The 22,686-nt window shown below is 38.9% G+C and overlaps 1 protein-coding gene across 2 annotated transcripts in view; it reads left to right on the top strand.

Moving 5' to 3' along the window:
- DNAH6 (dynein axonemal heavy chain 6) overlaps positions 1-22,686 on the top strand; it is a 220,215-nt gene that overhangs the window by 179,605 nt on the left and 17,924 nt on the right. The window contains exons 64-71 of one of the 2 annotated variants that reach the window (XM_072637006.1): positions 2,048-2,238; positions 4,608-4,768; positions 9,589-9,677; positions 12,850-12,996; positions 16,666-16,804; positions 18,114-18,233; positions 20,367-20,488; positions 22,478-22,607. In XM_072637006.1, coding sequence (XP_072493107.1) covers positions 2,048-2,238; positions 4,608-4,768; positions 9,589-9,677; positions 12,850-12,996; positions 16,666-16,804; positions 18,114-18,233; positions 20,367-20,488; positions 22,478-22,607 — 1,099 coding nt within the window. Of the gene's footprint in view, positions 1-2,047; positions 2,239-4,607; positions 4,769-9,588; positions 9,678-12,849; positions 12,997-16,665; positions 16,805-18,113; positions 18,234-20,366; positions 20,489-22,477; positions 22,608-22,686 lie in introns of those variants that run through there. The other variant, XM_072637007.1, reaches the window with a different exon arrangement.

The following is a 22,686-nucleotide window of genomic DNA, read 5'->3' as shown; positions in this document are numbered from 1 at the left end:
ATTTATTTTTAATGCTCTACAATCACTACCATAAAACTTAGATTTTATTCCCCCTACCTATCCCCCACTACCCCCCTCCCTCCCCGAGATGGATCCTATTTAGGATCTACACATACGTTCCTGTTGAATACATTTTCATTATAACCATGCTGTGTAGAAGAACTAAAATACACGGGAGAAATCCTATAACAAATTAAAACATTAAACCCCCACACACAAAATGATCTGCTACATCCTGCATTGAATTTCATAGTTCTTTCTCTGAATGTGGAAGGCATTTTGCCTTAGAAGAGCCATTGGGAATTTTTTTTTTTAATGTCCTTGCATTGCTATGAAGATCCAAGTCTACCAGAAAAAACTCTCGCACACTGTTGTCATTGCTGTGGACAAAGTTCTCCTGGTTCTGTTCCTTTCACTCAGCATCAGATCATATAAGTCCTTCCAGGCCTCTCTAAAGTCTTCTTGTTCATCATTTCTTATGGCACAATAGCATTCCATTACATTCATATACCATAATTTATTCAGCCATTCCCCAATTGATGGGCATCCCCTTGATTTCCAGGTTTTGGCCACTTGTTATGATCTCTTGGGGATACAATCCTAGAAGCGATATTGCTGGGTCAAAGGGTATGCCCATTTTGGGCATACCTTTGGCATAGTTCCAAATCACTCTCCAGAATGGTTGGATGAGCTCACAGCTCCACCAGCAATGAATTAGTGTTCCAACTCTCCCACATCCTCTCCAATATTTATTATTTTCCTGTTATGTCATGTTTGCCAATCTGATAGGTGTGATGTGGTACCTCAGAGTTGTTTTGATTTGCATCTCTCTAATCAATAGTGATTTAGAGCATTTTTTCATATGATTATAGATATTTTAGATTTCTTCCTCTGAAAATTGCCTGTTCATATCCTTTGACCATTTATCAATTGGGGAATGACTTGTATTGTTGTACATTTGACTCAATTCTCTATATATTCTAGAAATGAAGCCTTTATCCCCGAGATTACCTGTAAAAAAAATTTTTCCCAATATACTACATCCCTCTGAATTTTGGTTGCATTGGGTTTGGTTGTGCAAAAACTTTTCAGTTTAATGTAATCAAAATTATCCATCTTGCACTTCATAATGCTTCCTCTCTCTTCTTTAGTCAAAAATTCTTCCCTTCTCCATAAATCTGATAAATACACTATCCCTTGCTCCTACAGTTTGTCCATGATATCAATTTTTATACCTAAATCGTGTACCCATTTGGACTTTATTCTTGTGTAGGGTGTCAGGCATGGGTCTATGCCTAGAAAACTCCTGATTCCAAACTCTCTAAAGAGAGAAAACTCTTCCTGAGTTCAAGTCTGGCTTCAGACCCTGACTAACTGTGTGACCCTGGGAAAGTCATTTAACTCTGTTTATCTCAGTTCCTCATCAGTAAAATGAGCTGGAGAAGGCAACGGCAAATCATTCTGGTATCTTTGCCAAGAAAACCCCCAAAAAGGGGTCACAAAGAGTCAGACTGAAACAACAGAACAACAACAAAAGAGGTTAAAGTCACGCACACGGCAAATGAGATGCTAAAAATGGGTAGTGAGGACAGAATGGATGGCAAGCATCCAGTATAAAAGAAGAGGGTTGGAAACGTCACATATGTTTGGAAATAAAATCAAGGAGCAACATTTCTTAATAAGTGCATTAGAGAGAGGTAGAGCACCCTGCAAGTCCCAGGTTGGGGACATACCAAGATTTCATTATTTATGGGAATTAATCAGAAAAATTATTCCACCAGCTTAGAAGAGTCCTACTCCATCGTTATCCAGGAAGTTTCTTTTCTCCTCCTGCTTCCAGTCACCAGTGATTATTTTCATTGTCTGTCCTCCATCTCTCTATTGACCTGTCCTCCATCTCTCTTAACCACTCTGCTGCAAACAACATTGTTAACTATCCCTCAAGGAATGACGTATTCTGTGGTACTGAAAAGGAAATTCAAGTTTTAAAATAGAAAACTTTAAACCATTTATCTCATTTAACATATGTGTCTTTTAAAATTTCCAGGTGGTTTTTGCTATCACAGAATTTGTGATAGAAAATCTAGGGAAACAATTTATAGAGAATCCACCAGTTGATCTAGCAACTCTCTACCAAGATATGTCCTGCTTCACCCCACTAGTATTCATCTTAAGTACAGGCTCAGATCCAATGGGAGCCTTTCAGAGATTTGCAAAAGAAAGTGGATATTCAGAAAGGTAAGGATATGACAATGAGGATGATGATAGCTGAAGTTTAAAAGCACTTTAAAGTTTGCAAGACACTTTACAAGTGTAACAACTTTGTGAGGCAGATTCTATTATGATTGCCCATTTTACCGAAGAAGAAACTGAGGCTGAGTGATTTGGATGGCTAGTATCTGAGGCAAAATTTGACCTCAGGTCTTCCTGACTGCAGGTTTAGCTCTGTTCAATATAAATTATGTTCAATATAAATTAAAAATCTAAACACCTACTAGTTCAATTATCCTCTGTGTGTGTGTGTGTGTGTGTGTACTTGAGAGAAAAAGAGACATTGACAGAAAAAGAGATAGAGAGAGGGAGAGGGAGGGAGAGACCCAGGAACTATTGGAGAGAGACAGAGACAGACACAGACAGAGAGACAGAGAGAGAGAGGGAGAGAGGGAGGGAGAGAGTTAGGCTGTGTAATCCCTAAATAAATGCAATGAATGAATTCTAGATAAGTTTTCTATAAAATGCATTTATTTCATTTTAAAAATTCATTTTTTCCAGTAAAATCAGAGCTTTGCACTATTAGGAAAATTTTTTCATAACCACATAAGAAGAAGTTGGGCTAAGAGACTTTTTTAATACTATATTTAAATTAATCTCTTTTTAAAAAAAAATCTGTACAAAAATATTTGCATATTAATATAAGAGGTAGGGAGCACAATACATAGATCAGATTACTGAGCTTGTAGTCAGGAAGACCTGAGTTCAAATTCCAACTGAGACATTCCCTTTGTGACCCTGGAAATGTCACTTACCTACTTTGTGCCTCAGTTTTCTCCTTTGTAAAATGGGAAGATTGAATTGGAAGGGTTTCCAAGATTCCTTGCAGCCCTAACTCTCTGATCCTAAGAGAAGCAGCATGAAATAATGAATTAAGAGTCAGCCTCAGAATCAGGAAAACTACTTCTGACACATACTAATTGTATGACCCTGGGCAAGTCATTTACTTTCTCATTGCTTTTGGCAGCTTTCTGGGACTGTAGATTGTAGAGAAGATGCCAGCCTGAATTAGTAGAGGGAGTTTATTCAACTAGGAATTCTTAGGCCAGTGAAATCTCTGATCAAAATAAGGCTTTATTTTATGAAAGACAGGAAACAGTGATTATAACTTCTAATTTCATGGGACTTTTTTTTGTCTAGTAATTTTTTAGCCATTTCTAACTCTTTGTGACCCCATTTGTGGTTTTCTTGGCAGAGTTAGTGGAATGATTTGCCTTTTCCTTCTCCAATTCATTTCACAGATCAGGAAACAGAGGCAAGGGGGTTAAGTGACTTGACCAAGGTCATACAGCTAGAAAGTGTCTGAGGCTGGATTTGAACTCAGGAAAAAGAGTCTTCCTGATTCCATGCCCAGTGCTCTTATTCACGGCATCACATACCTGCCCCTAACTTCATGGTATTTGAGATAACTACATAGATCTTGCTAAACTTTTTTTAAAAAAAAGTAACTATTAACAAATCATAATGGACCATGAGTACTTCCAATTTATTTTCCTACCTTCAGTTCATAATTTTAAAATCCAAAGAAAGATAAATGGGTTCCTACACATTCCATAGTTTCTCCTTCCTTATTCATACTAGTTCCTTTGAATAAATTTCCTAGCTAAGTATGACCCATTCAAGAAATAGGCCTTAAGGGGCAACTACGTGGTATGGTGGATAGGACATCAGCCTTAGAGTCAAGAGGACCTAAGTTCAAATCTGGCCTCAGACACTTAACTAGCTGTGTGATAAGTCACTTAACTCTGATTGTCTCCCCCAAACTATAAATAAAAAAGAAATACATCCTTGCTGAAGAGATTTTAAAGAAAATCCCAAGGATATATTGTTGGAAGTCACATGAATTCCTGGATTCATGACACTGTAGAGTGTTAATTCTTCAGGAGGTGATGTTAAAGATAAGGATAACTTTTTAAAAAATGAAAAGTATGATAACTATGTAATACTATTCTTTTCCCAAACTCTTGGAACTATTGGTCAATTGGTTCCTCCCAGAGAAATGCTGGCTCTGATTGAGTGTTCATTTGTCAGCTAACTTCATCTATAACCAATACCATCATAGGAGCAGAACTCTCCAAGTGGCATCCTAGGAGCAAGGTCAAGGTGGCATAAACTCCCCCAGTTTTTTTAGTTCATGGTTTTCTTCCAGGTTTTTTTTTATTTCATTCAAGAATTTCTCAAAACCAGATGGTAAAAGTCTTTTAATGGAGAGGTTTCTACCTGGTATCCAAAGGAATATTTGGGAAGACATATTTTCTACCTAAGATCTTACCATCTTTATTATGTTTCAACATTTGCAAAAAAATTGACTCAAAGAGCTCTTCTGTTTATTGCAGAGTGCAATCAATTTCACTGGGGCAAGGCCAAGGACCTATTGCTGAAAAGATGATTAAGGATGCTTTGAAATCAGGAAATTGGGTATTTCTTCAAAACTGTCACCTTGCAGTATCATGGATGCTGCCTATGGAAGAGCTTATTAAAAGCTTTACAGAACCAAGTATGTTAACTATTTATTGCTTCTTTCTATTTAAATTCAGAACAAAATCCCCATAAGCTTGGCAATGTAATACTAAGGAAGAAAAAGTAATGGGTTAGGGTATAATGGGGGTTTGACGCATGCTTAGAATACCCAAGATGGCATCTTTCACATAAATGACACCATCTTAGATGGTCTAGGCATGAGCCAAATTCCCATTCCACTAGGATAATAATAGGCATTTTAAAGTTTCCAAACAATCTGACCAGTGTTAACTCATTTGGTCCTCCCAACAACCCCATGATGGCAGTGCTATTATTATCCCCATTTTGCAAATGAGGAAACTGAGGCTGTGATTGGTACTTGACCTGTGATTCTATTGACTTATTATAGGGAGCTCTCATGTGAGGGTACTCCCTTCACCAATGCAAGTCTGCACCTTTTCTGCCACTTAAAGTATTAGAGAGTTTCCACATGGGGAGATCAGCCCATGTGTTTAAGAATCCAAGTTAACAGTCTTTTAATCATCTCCTGGTCCCATGACCAGAAATTATAATTAGTGTGATAAAATGAATAGAGAATGATGTACAAAGTGAAAAATTTGGTGTGTTCTGTTTTTTCCCCACATACAGAGGACTATTACTATTGTGTTTTTCAAAACTCTTTTGGTTTGTAATAGTTTTCACTGACCTACAAAATGTATCAACTTTTCTCTGCAAGAAGGAGCAGCATCTTCTCCCACCACCACCACTGCTGCCCAGTCTTCCTTTATCTTAACCAGATTATGTTTATGGACAGTTCCCAACTAAAGACCCCAACTTGGCATGCTAGAATTTGTTCCTTCCTCAATTAGAGATCTGTCTGTCCTCACCAAGCTTGAAGCAGAGGGTTGTCTCAGCTGCCATGGTTCTACCTTTCAAAGGGCCTTGGTAGACAAGCCCAGACCCTGAGGGGTCGAGATGGTAGTCTTGGCTGCTAATGAGATATTAAAGGATAAACCATTAAGATCTGCCTCCTAGAACTGGCTGCTTCAACCCAAGGAGATGCTCCCAATGACCTGCTTGCTCTGAAGAAACCCCATTTAGACATACTGAGATTAGATCCTGTACAAAAAATAAATATATAAAAAGCTCTAGACTAGAGATAAGGACCTCTCTTTTATGCAAGATCATCTTAATTAAAGTCATCTACTATTTTACCATACATGAATCTTGATCTCAAGTCATCCCTTTCTACTGCATCACACTGGACTTATCCAGTGGTACCCAAGAAAACTTCAATAAATTCATTTTTCTTGAGAGATAGCTAGAAAGACTGAAGCTCAAGCCTTACCTCCGACAGAAACTGCCTTTATGACCCAGGGCCAGTCCCTTAACCTGTTAGTGCTTTGGGCAACTCTCCTAGACTGTAAGTTTCAGGGAAGATGCCAACCTGAATTGGTGGAAGGACTTTCTCAGGGGAAGTCCCCTAGGCTGCTGAAATCAGAGGTCTGGTTCTCTCCTAAATTCATTTTTATGGCAGTGGGTCAGAGTACAAAACATTCCACAAATCTGATTCCAGCCAATGTTGAATGACACTAAACTCTATTGGACATTGAGCACGCCCTGTGCTCCCAGATGCAGGGAAGCAATTCCAGGACAGGAAACCTGAGATAGAGTTTCAAAATCGCTCCCTTACATGTCCCACATGTCCCAGTGATGGCTTTGATCTCCAGGTTCACTGTGATGGGATATTTTCATTCTTTCTTCTTGTATCCTCAGTGCCTGGCACATAGTAAGGATTCAGTTCATTGAGTAGAACACAGAGAACTCTGCCTTTCACAAAATCCATCCCAACACATCAGGAAGGATTCAGCATTCGAGGATCCTGGTTCTGCCACTTATTTCTTATAAGCAGATCATTTATCCTTCTTGAACTTCAGTTTCCTCCTCTATAAAATGTAAGGTTGAACCACCCCATTCAACCTCGAGCTAGGATTCCACGGTCTCATGGCAATACCTCAATAGAGCTGTGATCTCCTGGAGGTGGACACACCCTGTACTGAGGCAGATGCCAGCCCATTTATGTCTAAATCATTCTGAGCATCTCTTGTTCTTGTCCTCACATAAATGCATCATGGAGAATGTGGCCAATACACTGCAGCCCTTCCTTAAGTTTTGAAATATTTCTTGGACACCAGTGGGGCACCCAGGCTGTTGATCTGTTAGCTGTCATTCTTGCCATCCCCTTTCCCATCATCCATTTCCTGGATAATAAAAGTGCACTTATTAAAAGGAACATTAAAGAAAATCCCCTGATGCATCCCCCATTGCATGTCATGCCATAAGCAGCGGCTTGCTTTCCTTACACTGCCTGGTCACAGCTCCACTGAGAACCTGCTAGAGAATAAGTCCTGAAATTGGGAACATGTTTCAGGGTCATCAACCAGCCCCAGATACAATGCAGAAAAATTCCAATCCACACATTCACCAGCAGATGAGAGAGAGGGTGGGCAGCATAATTATTGTATACTTACCATATGCAAACCTGACCTCAGACACTTATTAGCTGTGTGAGCATGGACAAGTAACTTAACTCTGTTTGTCTCAGTTTCCTCATCTGGAAAATGAGCTGGAGAAGGAAATGACAAACCATTCCAGTATCTCTGTCAAGAAAACCTCAAATGGAGTCACAAAGAGTTGGACGTGACAAATTACTGAACAACAAACTCTGTGCACAGTACCATACATTCCTACATTCCCTACAGTTCCTAAAAGGCAATGGAACTCATTTCTCAAAGTGACATTTGCCATTATTTTATATGTTAGGGTTTGCAAGGGTAATATAATGTTTGTCATTTTATGATAAGTGAGGATTTGCACAGGTAACAAATACCGTAGAAGCTATTTCCTCTCTGCACAACTCTGGGAGTAAATTGCAGTTGGCTACACTCAGTGAATAATGATACCAGGTTTTATAGCTGGAACAAATAACTAGACTCATCACAAGCGTAAATAATTGAATTTTCTATTATGGTACATGCATCTGAAAAGCTATACCTTTTTTTCTTAAAAAATAAATCCTTTATTACATTAGCAACCACAAATATTAATCTCATGGAAGCCTATTAAAGAATCTTTTTCTTAGTTTCTCTGGAAATATTAAGAAATAAATATTTCTTCAGCCTTAAGTCTTTTCTAGACTTTTTCCCTGTTTGAAAGTTCATAGAAGAATAAAGGGGGAGGGAAATGGATTAAACATGATAACCAAAGGTATCTCTCAGCTTGTCTTTCTGTTTTCTTCCTCATTATCTGAAGAAATTGAACTGTGATCCAAACAAGAGAAATGTCCTCCTTTATTATTTGGAAAGGATTTCAATACCGATCAGGGAGGCCCATTCAGGCCTTGACAGGACAGTAGTCAAGGAAAGAAATGAGTAGTGGTTATTGTTTTCAGTAGTCAAGGAAAGAAATGAGTAGTGGTTATTGTTTTTGGAATGGTAACCCAAGAGTGTATGTTAATATATTATGATTTTTTTTCCTTGTTCAAGGTGCTATGTTACAGAAAATTGTCTTGGCAAAGAAATATGTCTAAGGACCTAGAGGACTACACTGATTTGGATATCTCTTTCTCTAAACTAGAAAATGTTTGGATTTAGAATAATGCTAAATAAAATTATTTCTGGCAGACTTGTACCTAAAAATGCTGAATACAGCATTAATATTTTTTCTTCGCAGTCTCCAAGGAACAATTTTGTGTGACCCTAGAAGTTACTTAATCTCTCTGTGCTATGGGCAGCCCTCCAAGACTATAAATTGCAGAAAAGGAACCAATCTATATTGAGAGGGGGACTTTTCTCACTATGGAATTCCATATATTATAAGACTTTATCCCTAAGTACTCATTATAAATAGAGTAACATGTAAGGAACTTTTCTAACTATCCAATTTATTGGTTACCCCTCCCAACTTTGTGTTATCTGAAAATTTTCCAAATGTGTTACGTATACCTTTAGCCAAGTCATTTTATCCATTTATTACATTATCCAAGTCATATTAAATCACTCAGGACCAAGGACAGAACCCATGGGGTACACCATTGGAGACCTTTTAGTTTGACATCAAGGTTAACAATTACTCTTTGGGGTCCAATCATCCAACCATTTCCAAATCCACCCAAATATATTATCATGTGGCCCACATTTCTTCATCTCTTTCACATGAATAGTATGAGAGACTTTGTGAAATATTTGGCTAAAATATTAGTAAAAAATAGATTTCCTAATGCTACCCTACTAGTTCATAAAATAGCTTATCATTTTATGTAGACTTCCCCTGATCTATCTGTCTGTTAACACTGACAAGAAAGGAAGAGGTTAGTCTAGCATGACCTCTTCTTGATAAAGCTAGGCTGACTCTCTGTGATCACTTTAGATGTTCATTAACTCATATCTTAGTTACATGTTCTAGAATTTGCAAATAATCAAAGTCAAGCTCACTGACCTATAACTTACAGACTCCATTCTCCTGCCTTTTTTGAAAAGGGAGTTATTTGTCCTTCTTCTTTCCTATGGTAGCTTTAATCTTCTCTACAGTTTCAATGATCATTAATCATGACTCAAAAATCCCCTCTTCCTCTTCTTTCTGTACTGGAGCATGTAGGTCACCTGGGCTAGTGTCTTGAACTTATCATGAGCACAAAGATTCTCTCTTACTAATGTCTTATTTGATAACAAGTTTTTCCTGTCCATTCTATATAGAAAAAAGAGTCCTTTACCTCATTTAATATGCAGTCTAATCGTTAAAAAAGAAGATATATAAGCACTTAGTAAACAAAAGAAATTTGTGGGTTTGTTTTTACAGATGTTTCCATTAAGGAGAGTTTTCGACTATTTTTGAGTTCCATGCCGAGTACCACATTTCCTGTCACAGTCCTTCAGAATTCGGTCAAGGTAATATATTTGTGGGCTTAATTTATTTACAGAGACTATAAACACTTTCAGGGAAGGGATTGTTTCATTTTTGTCTTTGAATTTCTAGCACCTCAGACTTGGCAGAGCTTATTGTTGATTGATTGATTATTAATTACCTTGCTTGAGAGATACTAATCATAATCAGCCAAGCATTTGTTCACTGCCTGCTATGTGCCCAGCACGGTGCTAGGCAATGGGAATTCAAAGACAATGAAAATGAATATAATCCCTGCCCTCAAAGATCTTACCCTTTATTAGAGGAGAAAACACAGCCACGCGTGTTTCTTTAGTGCAAATGCGATATTTACAGCACCTACAGTGGCTATGAATGTGCCAGCACAGTTCTGAATTGCAAAATATAACAGACTCTCCACATGGAAGACAGAACCAAAACATTTATCCAAACACCAGAAAGTTGAATCCCAACAATAGAAAGCTAAATCCATCATAGCAACAAAGAAATCTATATGCAATAACAATGCAGGGGGCACTACCATCCCCACGCCTTCCATCTGTTAGGCTTCCCACAAACCAGCTCCCTTCAACAAATCAGAAACAAGCTCTCCCACTCACGCTAGTGGCTGCCTGATCTCTTTTTCCCAGCTCTGACTGCTCTGACTCTCTTCCTCCTCCACTCCTTCCTGCTCCACCTGTTCAGCAAACTTCTCCACCACAGGCTCCATGTAACTCAGACTTCCATGTGACCCAGGCAGGTCACACGAGTCTATTAATGGATGGGAAAGATCTTCCCATTTAAATTCCCATTACAATTTATTCAAAGTAGATAAAAGTTGATTTCTAGGGGAAGGCACTAACACAAGGAATAGCTAAGGAAGGAGAAAGAAAATAGCACTAAACTAAGCCACTGTTTTCAGAAGTGAAAAGTGATTTCCATTCAATTTAAACATGCCAAAACTGCTACATGTTGAACTTTAAATTTGCCCAGGACTTTGTAATATATTATCTTACTTAAGCCAGAAAATAAGCCTGTGAGGTAGACACTAATATGGGTGACATTAATATGAATAAGGAAACTAAGGACCATAGAGATTAAGTAATTTGCCCAGGACACACAGTGAGAATTTGAGCCTCTACTATCTGATGCTAAAGCCAGCATGCTAGGTATGCCCACTCAAGGAAGGTCTTGAATAATCTTCCTTATTCAATGAGATTTTGTCCTTGACAAAACAAAGAACAAAGTTGGCTCTTGCTTTGCATACAAGGAGTACAAGAAGGAATGTTTTTGAATTTTTAAAAAATATATGCATCACATAATTTTAATGCTAGAAAATCCTGCTCTCCAAAAACCACAAATACATACATATATCTACAAATATATACATATATATATATGTATATATATATACTCTTTCATGTCAAGTCCCAGTGAAAACTCAAATTTACAATTGTCAAACCATCTCTAGGATACTTGTAGACCTTGCCCTGAGCTCTGCTTAGAGCAGGGTTTCCTAACATAGGGTCCACAGACCCCCAAGTCAGTCAGTCGACAAGCACTTATTAAGCACCTTCTATGTGCCACACATTGCACTGAGGGCTAGAAATATAAACAAAGACAAAAAAACAGACCCTGTTCTCAAGGATTTCACTGTCTACTGTGAACTTGGACAGCAGGAGTAAAAAGTTTATCTCTATTTTCACTAGTCTTTGATTTCCTTCATAATCTTGTGTATTCTAGTTTATACTTTTAGAAGCTATTATTATGAGTAATCCATGGATGAGTTACCTGCAAAGGAGCAGCACCTGGTCACACAAAAACAAATAGAAAGCAGAGTTCAGAAAGATGATAAGGAAGATAGAACCTAGGTTAGAGATGAACCACAGAGGACGCTGGCATGGACATCTGCCTGACCAGCCCCTCCAATACCAGAACTCAATCCAAAAAGGACCCCAGAAAGGAGGGAAAGATGTTACCCAAAAGGGAGAAGGGAAAGGCTGATGACAGCAAGAAATTGGCATAACCTTGCAGAATGCCAAAATCAACCAGGCACAGAGAGTTGGAGATGCCAGAGATGCCAAGGGAATGATGGGAAAACTTGATAACTGGGTACCTCAGTGCAGGTTGAGATATTGCTTCTGATTCAGTTTTATAAAAATGTAGACTGCTGTTATGTCATTACTTAATCATATGGGATATTAACTTGGAAGTGTTAGAGGAAAAGGGTACTGGCAGAGAGTTAGACGATATAATAGATAGATCGCTAAATTTGGGAGTTGGGAAGTCTTCAGTCCAGTCCTACTTCAAACACTTACTAGATATATGACCCTGGACAAGTCATTTTGCCTCAGTTTCCCATCTACAAAATGAGAATAATACATTATTACATAGATAGATATATGATTTGCAAACCTTAAAATTCTATGTAGATGCTAGCTATTATAAATAGTCAAGTTAGTTTATGAGATACTGATTTCTCAGAAACACGCAGAGGCATGCGGATCACTAATGTCACATCCATAAAAGTTATACATTCATTTCCTAGTTCTAAACTCAAATACAGGAAAATATGCTTTACCAGTGGACTAGGCAAGGAAACATGAGACAGTCCTATGTAGGAGAATGACAGAAAATAACAAGCCCATCCCAGAGGAGAAAGTCTGAACCTCCCCAGTCTCTTTGGCCCACAGATAGAAAAACTGGCATTTGAATGATTGCCAAGTCTCTTATCTCTTAGGTATAAATGTACAATCCTCAGTCCTGAGCCTCATGGGCACTTCCCTACCTCAAAGTCTGCTTTACCAAGGCCCTGGAAGCTATATGAATTGTCATTTCTCTACATTTGCCTAGTGGCTTTTAGACAGTAAGTGGATTTATAAATGACCTAACTAAATAATTGCTAAATAATAAACAATGATATTATGGGCAACGCAGTGGTACAGTGGATAGAGTGCTGTGCTGGGAGTCAGGAAGACTAATCTTCATGATTTCAAATCTGGCCTCAGACACTTACTAGCTATGTGACCCTAGGCAAGTCACTTATCTGTTTGCCTCATTTTCCTTATCTGAAAAATGAGTTGGAGAGAGAAACGGCAGACCACTCCAATATCTTTGCCAAGAAAATCTCAAATGGCGTCATGAAAAGAGACTGAACAACAACTGAAATAATTGCTAGAGTATGTTTCCTAATTCCAGGTGACCAACGAACCTCCAAAAGGTCTCCGTGCAAATATTAGACGAGCATTCACTGAAATGACACCTTCATTTTTTGAAGAAAATATACTTGGAAGGAAATGGAGAAAAATCATTTTTGGCATTTGTTTCTTCCATGCTATCATTCAGGTACGTTCTCTTTTCTTGTTTCATAAAGCATCATCATAGATCATTGGAGAAACAATAGGAGACAATGTGGGACAATTCTGGCTCTGGAGTAGGGGACTTGTGTTCAAATCCCACTTAGGACACTCACTACCTTTGGGCTTTTGAGTCATTTTACTGCCCCAGACCTTGGTTTCTTCTTGTGTTGCAGAGTAAAGGGGTTAGACTGGATGTCCTCTGAGACCAGGATCAAGCCTTTGATTCTCCCTGGACCTTGGGTTCCTCACCTGTGAAATAATGGTGTTGGCCTCTGAAGGACCTTTAAACTCCATCTTTACGATACTAGTGAAACTATTACAAATGGTGTGGTATTGCAAAAGCTTGAAAGATCCAGTTTTATGTCAGAAAACCAGCTTGTTAAAGTCAACCACTGTCATTTTCTAATTGTTGCCTTATCTGGACACTGGACTCCAAGCATATTAGGATCTTCACCATTCCTTGAACATGGTTTATGCTACTCCATGCTGTACATTTGTTCATACTGTCCCATGTATCAGGAATGTGTGGCAAACCATCTTCACCTGCAAAACTCCTAAAGGAGAGCAGACAGGTTAGGATCCTATTGAAGTAGTGCAGATGACAGGTAATGAAGACCTCAGTTGGAATCATGTCACAGAAAATGCAAAGAAGGTGGGAGACATTGCAGAGGACAAATTAATAGAATTTGATAATTTGATTAGACATGAAGTTTGAGGGGAAAGGGGAATGAATAGGAAGATGAATGATGAATGGATAAATAGATAAATGGATAGGTAGATAAACAGATGATAGGTAAATAGATGAATGATAGATGTAGATAGATGGATAGGTAAATACACAGATGATAGAAAAATAGATAGATAGATAGATAGATAGATAGATAGATAGATAGATAGATAGATAGATAGATTATGGATGGAGACAAATGACTGATGATAGATAGATATATGGATAGATGGATGATAGATAAATGGATGGGTGCGTAAATAGATGATAGGTAAATATATAGATAATATAGACAGATAATATAGAGATGATAAATATATAAATATGTAAATAGGTGGGTGATGGATAAATAGATGATAGGTAGATAGATGATGAGGCAGCTAGGTGGCTCAGTGGATAGAGCTTTGGGCCTGGAGTCAGAAGATTTGAGTTCATATCCACCCTCGGACACTTACTAGCTATGTGACCTTGGGCAAGCCACCTAACCTCTATTTGCCTTAATCCCCTGGTAAAGGAAATGGCAAACCACTCTATTATCTTTGCCTAGAAAACCCCATGGACAGCATTAGTGTGCTATAGCCTGTACGGTCACAAAGAGTCAGACACAACTGAACAACCAAGCAACAAGAGATAGATAATAATACATAGAAGGATGATAGATATACTTTGATAGGTTAGATAGATGAATGTAAATAGAATGTAATAGACAAAAGAGAGATATACATACGTGGATAATTAGATTAAATGGAGAGAGAGAGAGAGAGAGAGAGAGAGAGAGAGAGAGAGAGAGAGAGAGAGAGAATTTAAGAGCCTACTTTGTGCCAGGCATTGTGCTAAGTAGTGGAGATACAAAAACAGCAAGGAAAAAAAGATAGTCCCTCCCCACAAGGAGAGTTTTAATGAGACAACAGCAAACCATAAAGGGAAGCCAGGAAGAGAGGAAGGGGAGGTTTGGAGATGATTGGGAAGCAAGATAGAGATGTGCTCCTGGGCAAGGTAAGGTGGAAGCTCACCCAGCAGGGTTCAGGCTAATTTCAGGGGCTACTTCTAAGGCTGAAGAGGGCAGGAGATGGGACGGTGACTGGAATCAAGGCAGCAAAATTCGGAGCTGATATCCAAGAATTGAAATGACGAAGAGTGACCAAGGCTCCAGAAAAGTCAAGGCAAGCAAGGACAAAAGAAAAGGATTTAATAATCCTTTAATTGGATTTAATAATTAGCTAGCTTAGCTTATTGCCAGCCTTTGAGAGGAGAGTTTTAGTCACATACCAGATGATAAGGGGCCATATAAACAATAAGAAAGAAGAGGCAGTAGCTATAGGCATTGACAGTTACTTCAAGAAGTTTGGAGGTGAGAGGAAAAGAAAACAGAAGCTCACATCAAAAGGGAGCTAGAAAACCAGGAAGCCATGGGTAGTATGGAGATGCCCAGCATGAAGACATGGTTTTGCATCTAGAAATTCAGGAGAAGGGCCAGGAGGGGCCTCTTCACAAAGTAGAAGACCCTCAGGAGGAATTCAGCCATGGGAGAAGGCGGTTAGCTGAGTAACGGGATATTCCAGGATTAGAAGACCTTGGGGACAATTGGAGGAGGCCCTGGGCTCTGAGGAAAGGTCTAGGAGGAGAGAGCAGCATGTTTGTAAATTCCAGAAAACCAAGAGCAAACCCAGGAGAGGAATGAAAGAAGGAACAAGAAAGGGCACAGTTTGATAAGCCAGAGCCCAGAAGAGCACATGAAGAAGGAAAGTCTGTGTAAAGATAATTTTTAAAAATGTGGCTGTGGAGGGAAAAAATATTTGTCAGATGACTTTGATCTTCTCCGTGAAGTAAGAGGAGAGTTTCTCTGTTTGGAGGGGAGGGAGCAGAGGGCTAAGAGGTTGAGGAGAGAGTGCAAGGTGGGTAGCATCAGCTGTGAGGAATGCCACAAGGGGCCAAGAAGAAACGAATGAAAGGATGCCCAAGAATTAGTGAGGACCCAATGGAGGTTCAGGAAGGTGACTTTTTGGTGGATCTAAGTACATGGATAGCCAGACTCTGGGATCACTCTCCCAACCCACATGTAATATAAATGTGAGTTCACTGAAGGTAAAACAGCTAACCTGCATGTTGCCTCATTAAAATGCTAATTGATCTGAGCACTTAAAAGACCTGTTCCCCCTTTGTGGAGACCAGGAGAAAGGCCATGGCTGTACCACCAGCAGTAACCAAATACAGCAGCAACAACTTTGTGTTGGTGAAGTTCTCTTTTACCTCCTGCCTCCAAGAGACCAGTGAGTTAGAAGCATTTCTTTATATCACAATCTAATCTTTGGGATCTAGGGGTATAATGCTTTCTCTTTTAGGGGTTCAAGATAAAATCTGCTTTCCCTGGTCACTCTAAAAGAGAAAGTAACACTTGACTGACTCTCATGGTCTTAGCTCCTTACCACCAAATGCTGGTTACATAAAAATAGTCACCAGTAGCTAAGCCAACCTCTTTATCAAAGTAATCAATGGGTAGAAATCAGGGAAGTTATAGAGATTAGAGCAGATAAATGAATACAGAGCAAATGAGCTGTTCAGAAGTGAGAATGGGAAGTTCTGGATACAAATAAAATCACTCTGTTCTATGATGACTTCCTAACTCAAGGATCATAGATTTAGCACTGGGAAAGAACCAGGAGGTTATTAGTTCCAGATCCCTCCCATTACAGATGAGGAAACTGACACCAAGACACCTGAGGTAAGATGTGAACCCACATCTTACTGACTCCAGACCCAGCATCCCGTCCACTGTTCTACACTATTGAGTGCATCAATAAATAATCATTGAAATTAATTTAGATGAATTATTTGCATAAAATTAAAGTCAAATGCTTTCTGTTCTTAATATTGTACACAAAGTTAATCTGACATATTAAGTTTCATCTCTCTAATTTCAAATTCTAGGAGAGGAAGAAGTTTGGCCCTCTTGGTTGGAATATCTGCTATGAATTTAATGACAGTGATAGGGAATGTGCCTTACTTAATCTAAACCTTTACTGTCAAGAAGGAAAGATACCATGGGATGCCTTGATCTACATCACAGGTACAGCAGCACATGGGCCTCATGCCCAGAAGACTGGCCTTTCCCTAGAACCCATCCATGGACTTTCTCTTTCATTTCAGTGCCTGGCACCTAATTGGTCCTTGTTAATAATGAGTATGAATGAATGAATGAAAAAGGATTTATTAGCACTGACTGTGTACCAAGCCACCTGCCAAATGCTGGGGACATAAACGCAAAAGCAAAGGCAGTTCTTGCCTTCAAGGAGCTTCTCTATTCTAATGGGGGAGAGAATGCACATTGAGGAGTGGTTACCATGAAGGAATTCTTTGTTCTGAAAAGTTATCAGGATGGTGAATGGGGCTTTAGGGAAGTGGACTGGCACACGCCATCCAGGAACAGTGGCAAAGTTGACCTGATTATGGTCATGGTTTCCAAGCTATGGGAGTAAGTTTGGGTCATGGACAGGAAAGGGTATATATAGGACAACAAGGGCTTTATTCAGGCTGTGGCTGGAGAGGAAAGAGTAAAGGGAAGAAGAATGGGGGCTAAGTCCGACATTTAAGGTCCTAGCTCCCCTCTCATAAATAACAACCTTCCCAATACAATGCTGAGATCCTGGGGACCTAGCACTGACCAGTGTTCCAGTGTGGAGACTCCTCATCTAGAGAGTTAGATCAGTATAGAAATGGCTTAAAATCTGAATGTCCACTGAATGGACTCAACTCTTCAAAGTCATAGTGAAGTGAATAGGTCCTTGGTCATTGAATTCTTTTAGTATATACATGAAGATAAAACTAAAGATGGAATATTGAGGTACCCTGTTTAAACAGATAGTGTGTATTTTTTGTGAGAGAGTGCAAAAACATTAATTTTTTTGAAAAGTGTTTTTATCCCATCACAAAATTATATGGCTTTGGACAATGAACATGATGCTCAAATAGAAAGGGCAGGTGAGGAATGAAATTTATTGGGCTCCCAACCCAGATTTTGTTCCTCCTGGGCTGGATGGGACTAGTCCTGGCAGCAGAACACTGGCCCCAATATTGGACCAAATGATAGAGTACTGAACCTGAAGTCAAAAAGGTCTGAGTTCAAATTCCACCTCAGATACTGGCTATCTGTGTGACCATGGGCAAGGCACTTGACCTCTCTGGAGCTCAGTTTCCCCATCTATAAAATAAAGAGATTGGATTGGATGATCCCTCCTGATCCTTTCCTGATCTGATTCTATAATCCTATGTGTTAACACAGAAAATAACTAAGAATACCTCCCCGTGTTATTTCTTAAAATTCTGACACTATCATGCTTAAAACCGAATGTTTTCTAAGCCAAACACTTTTTTTGCAGGTGAAATCACTTATGGAGGCCGAGTTACAGACACTTGGGATCAAAGATGCCTTCGCACAGTCTTAAAGAGATTCTTTTCTCCTCAAACGTTAGAAAAGAACTACAAGTATTCAGAGTCAGGTAAGTGAATTCTATGCATGAGCACCATTTTATCCCTTGAAAATGTTGGACTCATCTCAGATGCTTGTGTTCCTGAGGTAACAGAGGCCAGACCTGAGTAGCTGCCAGTTGCCCATCTGAGGTAGACTGGGTTCTGAACCTATAATAGATGTGTGGAGATGGTATTTTTATACAGCTTTTAAAGCCTTGTATTCCATCTAAACATGTTACATTCTGATCAGTTTCACTTTTAATTGAAAATTCTCTGGCTAAGGGCAAGACGCATTTATGAAATGACTGCTATGTGCAAGGCCCTGAAGGAAGGTCTACAATCTTGACTTTTAGCATCTAGGAGGAGAATAAGGTACAGAAAATTATATACGAATGTCCCAAAAGTCTTACTGCAGTTTTAAGAACAGTGCATGGTTCGTGAATGCTTGCTGAGTTGCTGAATAATGTATGTTATTACATGATAAATGCATTAGGTAAAATAAGGGATACTACATGAGATCTGAGGGTAGAATCAGAGAAGGATTCATAAAGAAAGTGACATTTGAGCTGGATGACAAAGAGATGGTGGAAGGTCATCCAAGGTCCCACTTGGACAAGGATGGGAAAGTGTGGAATGTAGTTGGGACAAAAAGTGAGTTCTGTGTAGCTGAAGTGTGGAGTCCATTGGGAGGGGAGGGGTATTGTCCACAGCTATGTTTTCATCACCATGGAGAGCTCCTGACAGGGGACCACCATCTACCAATGTAGAATGGCCACTGCTCTGCAGAGAATTGTCCTAAAGAATTGCCCAGAAGGCTAAGATGTTAAATGAATGGACCATTTGCATGTCAGAGGCAGGACCTGAACCCAGATCTTTGCTCTCTCTCTCTCTCTCTCTCTCTCTCTCTCTCTCTCTCTCTCTCTCTCTCTCTCTCTCTCTCTCTCTCTCTCTCCAGCACACCACCCTGCCTCTCATCTCAAATACATTATATGGATAAGTGGGTAATGAAAAAGAAGGCAAAAAAAAAAACAGGGCAGTGGCAGCTTGTATAGAATATATTAACAATAATGCATAATATGTATTATATATAATGTAGTTATAAAATAATAATAAAAAAATCTCCTATGTATATAGTTATTTTCATGGTATGCCATGCCTTAGAATGTGGAATCCTTGATGTCAGGGACCTGGTTTTCCTCTTTTTTTTTTTTTTTTACGATCTTCAGGGCTTAGCACATTGCTAGACACATACTAAACACTTTAGAAATGGTTGTTGACTGACTGACTTATCCATGTTCTGCAGCAAGGTACTTTGCAATAGCAGCTTTGCTGTCCTCAGATAGCTTCCTCATTCTCACAGCACGTCCCCTGAATGGCTTCTGTTTGATGGTTGAAATACTTTAGATCTCCTGACATATCCTAACAGATTCTGCCAATCTCTCTTTGGGTTGTCTTTCCAAAAGTACTCAATTACTCCAATCAGGAAAGGCCAACATTCTTTCACCATTTGGATAAATTCCAGGATAACCAATCCAAAAGTTAAGGGCATGTAAGAATGTCTTGTTGAGGAGCCTCAACCCCATCTCTGGCTGCTCACTACAAAATGGCCCCCAGTGATGCCATGTTTCAGAAATACAACAATCACCAGAAATGATAAACTTTTTTTAAATGCTTGTCTATAATTATCTCTTTGGGAATGTCATTATAAGCATCTTTTCTTGGCATCTGGAGTGTACCTCCCTATGCATTCAGTCTACTAATGAAGATAATGATTCAGTTGTTTTAAGAGATTTGTCTTACCTCAGCCCCTGTGTGACTAATTTTCTATGCTAACTGATGGAATCACTAGATTCTTGGGTATAAGATACCTTAGGGTATTCAGGAAGAGGCCCACTCCTGATTGACTAGGAGTACCAGACAAATATACATGGAACCAATAAGTCTGATGAAATAAGGGATAACTAGCCACCACCCCCCCAAAAAAATCATCAGATTTTCAGAAGGGAAACAAATTCAACATATAGCAGAGAGCAAGATGTAAGGTACAACCTCTAACCTGACAAAAACATGCTATTTGCTTTGTTCTTGAAAGCCATAATCCTGTGATGATAAGACCCTTACCTGACCTTAGATCTCATGGTTTTCTATGTTTCTAATAACAGGTATATATTTTGCACCTTTGGCAGACAACATACAAGAATTCAGAGACTATATTGAGAATTTGCCTTTGATCGATGACCCAGAAATATTTGGAATGCATGAAAATGCCAACTTGGTTTTCCAGGTTTGTATGGGTGGACTTTCCATTTTTAACATGAAACATAAACTCATGTTAAACTGTTAATGTAAAATCTAAACATGTGATCAGTAATCAGTGTTTCAACTCAACCATGCTGGTTTATTCAATTCCCAAAGAATCCTAGATAGCTAAGTGATATAGAAGTAGATAGAGTGTTGAACTTGGAGTCAGGAAGACCTGATTTCAAATCCTGACTCAGACACTTACTGTGGATAGTCATTTAAAATCTCTGAGCATCATTTTCCTCATCTATAACAATGAAGGGAAAGGACGGTATATAGGGTCCCTTAGCTAGGTGGCACCACAGAGCACTGGGCCTTTAGTCAGAGACTTAAATCATCCTGAGTTCAAATCCAGCCTTGAACACTTAATAGCTGTGTGATCCCAGCGAAGTCATTTAACTCTGTTTGCCTCAGTTTCCCCATCTGTAAAATGAGCTGGAGAAGAAAATAGCAAACCATTCCAGTATCTTTACCAAGAAAATCCCAAATGTGGTCACAAAGAGTCACACAGGACTGAGCATACATACAAGGTCCCTTCCAACACTAAATATATGATCCTATGAATTGATTAATTTTGGTCTAAATTTAATTTAACAAATTCAGATGGCCTATGTTTGTTTTACTAGTAATTAAAAGTGATCTTTAAATTTGATTTATGCCCATCCATTATCTTGATACAAAATAGCAATCAACAGAGATTTTCAAATTGTCATCTTTTCTATTATTTAAACAGATTTCCGTAATTTTAGGAATGTTTATAGAAGTTACAGCAATATTAAATGGAGTATTACCTACCTTCCACTTACCTGGAATCTTTTTTTCTGAGCAGATGCCTTCCAGGGCATTTGCTTTGCCCCCATAGACTTTACACTTTAAAAGGACTTGCATCATCCCTCTCCACACCAGTTTTCTCTACATTTTGATCCTCTAGCTCTTTGGGGAGTATTAAAAGTTCTTCTAATTAATTGCATTATCTAAAAGAAGGCATTTACCTCCCACCACTAGCTCTTAATTGCCTATAAGAGAGTCTTGGGCCTTTTTGTATAGATGGCATTCTGCTCTCCATCTGGGCTTCCAGAGTATTCCTGCAGAGAGAATCTTTTCTCTTACAATCAGAACAGAAAAAAAATAACGTACACTAGATATTTTCCTTCCCTCTAATAAAGCCCTTCACCAACCTTCTGATCCTTTCCTCCAAAGAGGGCATGACTACCTGCACGATATGGCTATCAGTCCTCCCCTACCCTCCCCTTCCCTACTTTGAAACCCACACTAATGTGAAAGTTACTCTGCATAAAGTACGCCAATTCCTGGGGGTGGGAGGAAAAACCCGATGTTTACTAGAATAAATCTCTTATATTCTAGAATGTTCTTAATAGAGAGTCAAACTTTTCCCAAGTGAATATTTTAAAATGCATTTTTTCAATATCAGGAACATACATAAGGATATTCACATGGTAGTTTCTTCTCACCAATATTATTTTTTTTCTTTTCTGAGAGGGGCAGGAATGGGAAGGGAAGGAGGAAAGCACCTACTGTGTGCCAAGAATTTTGCTATTCTTGCTAATGGTCACTTTTTCATATATAATGAATGGAATTGGAAATAGTGAGCCATGGGAGCTCAAGGCATTGTAACTACCCATATCATCATTCCACTATGTGTCTGTGCTGATACTGTGTACCTTGTAGGAAGCTGGCCTTTCTTCTGGAGTTCTATAACTACTTGTTACCTAAGTAATAGTAGATTTAGAGCTATTTAAATTTTAGTGTAGCCTTTCAATGAGCATATTCAATGGAAGACAAAATGTTTGCCTAATTATTTATGTTTCTGCCATTCTTAAGTAAAACTAGGGTGCCATATCTGAACTCATATTTTCCCTACCAGCCATAGGGTAACACTCTACAACATGACAAATGATTTTTAAAGAATAAACATCTTCAATGATCTTCCTCTTCCCCACTTGTATTGCAGTACAAAGAGACCAACACTTTCATTACTACTATACTTGATGTCCAGCCAAGGTCTGCCGGCGGCGGGGGTGGAAAAAGCAATGATGAAATTGTCCAAGAACTTGTTTCTTCAGTCTTGTCAAAGGTACCAGGTAATTAAGCTTTCCAGGCATCTGTGTACCATTGACATGTAGGGATGAAAATCCAATTATAAGATATTAAGAATGAGAA

Source organism: Notamacropus eugenii, chromosome 1 (genome assembly GCF_028372415.1).
Source record: "Notamacropus eugenii isolate mMacEug1 chromosome 1, mMacEug1.pri_v2, whole genome shotgun sequence".
Taxonomy (NCBI): Eukaryota; Metazoa; Chordata; class Mammalia; order Diprotodontia; family Macropodidae; genus Notamacropus; species Notamacropus eugenii.
Note: the sequence above shows the minus strand (reverse complement) of the source record. Positions and strands in the feature narration are given on the sequence as shown.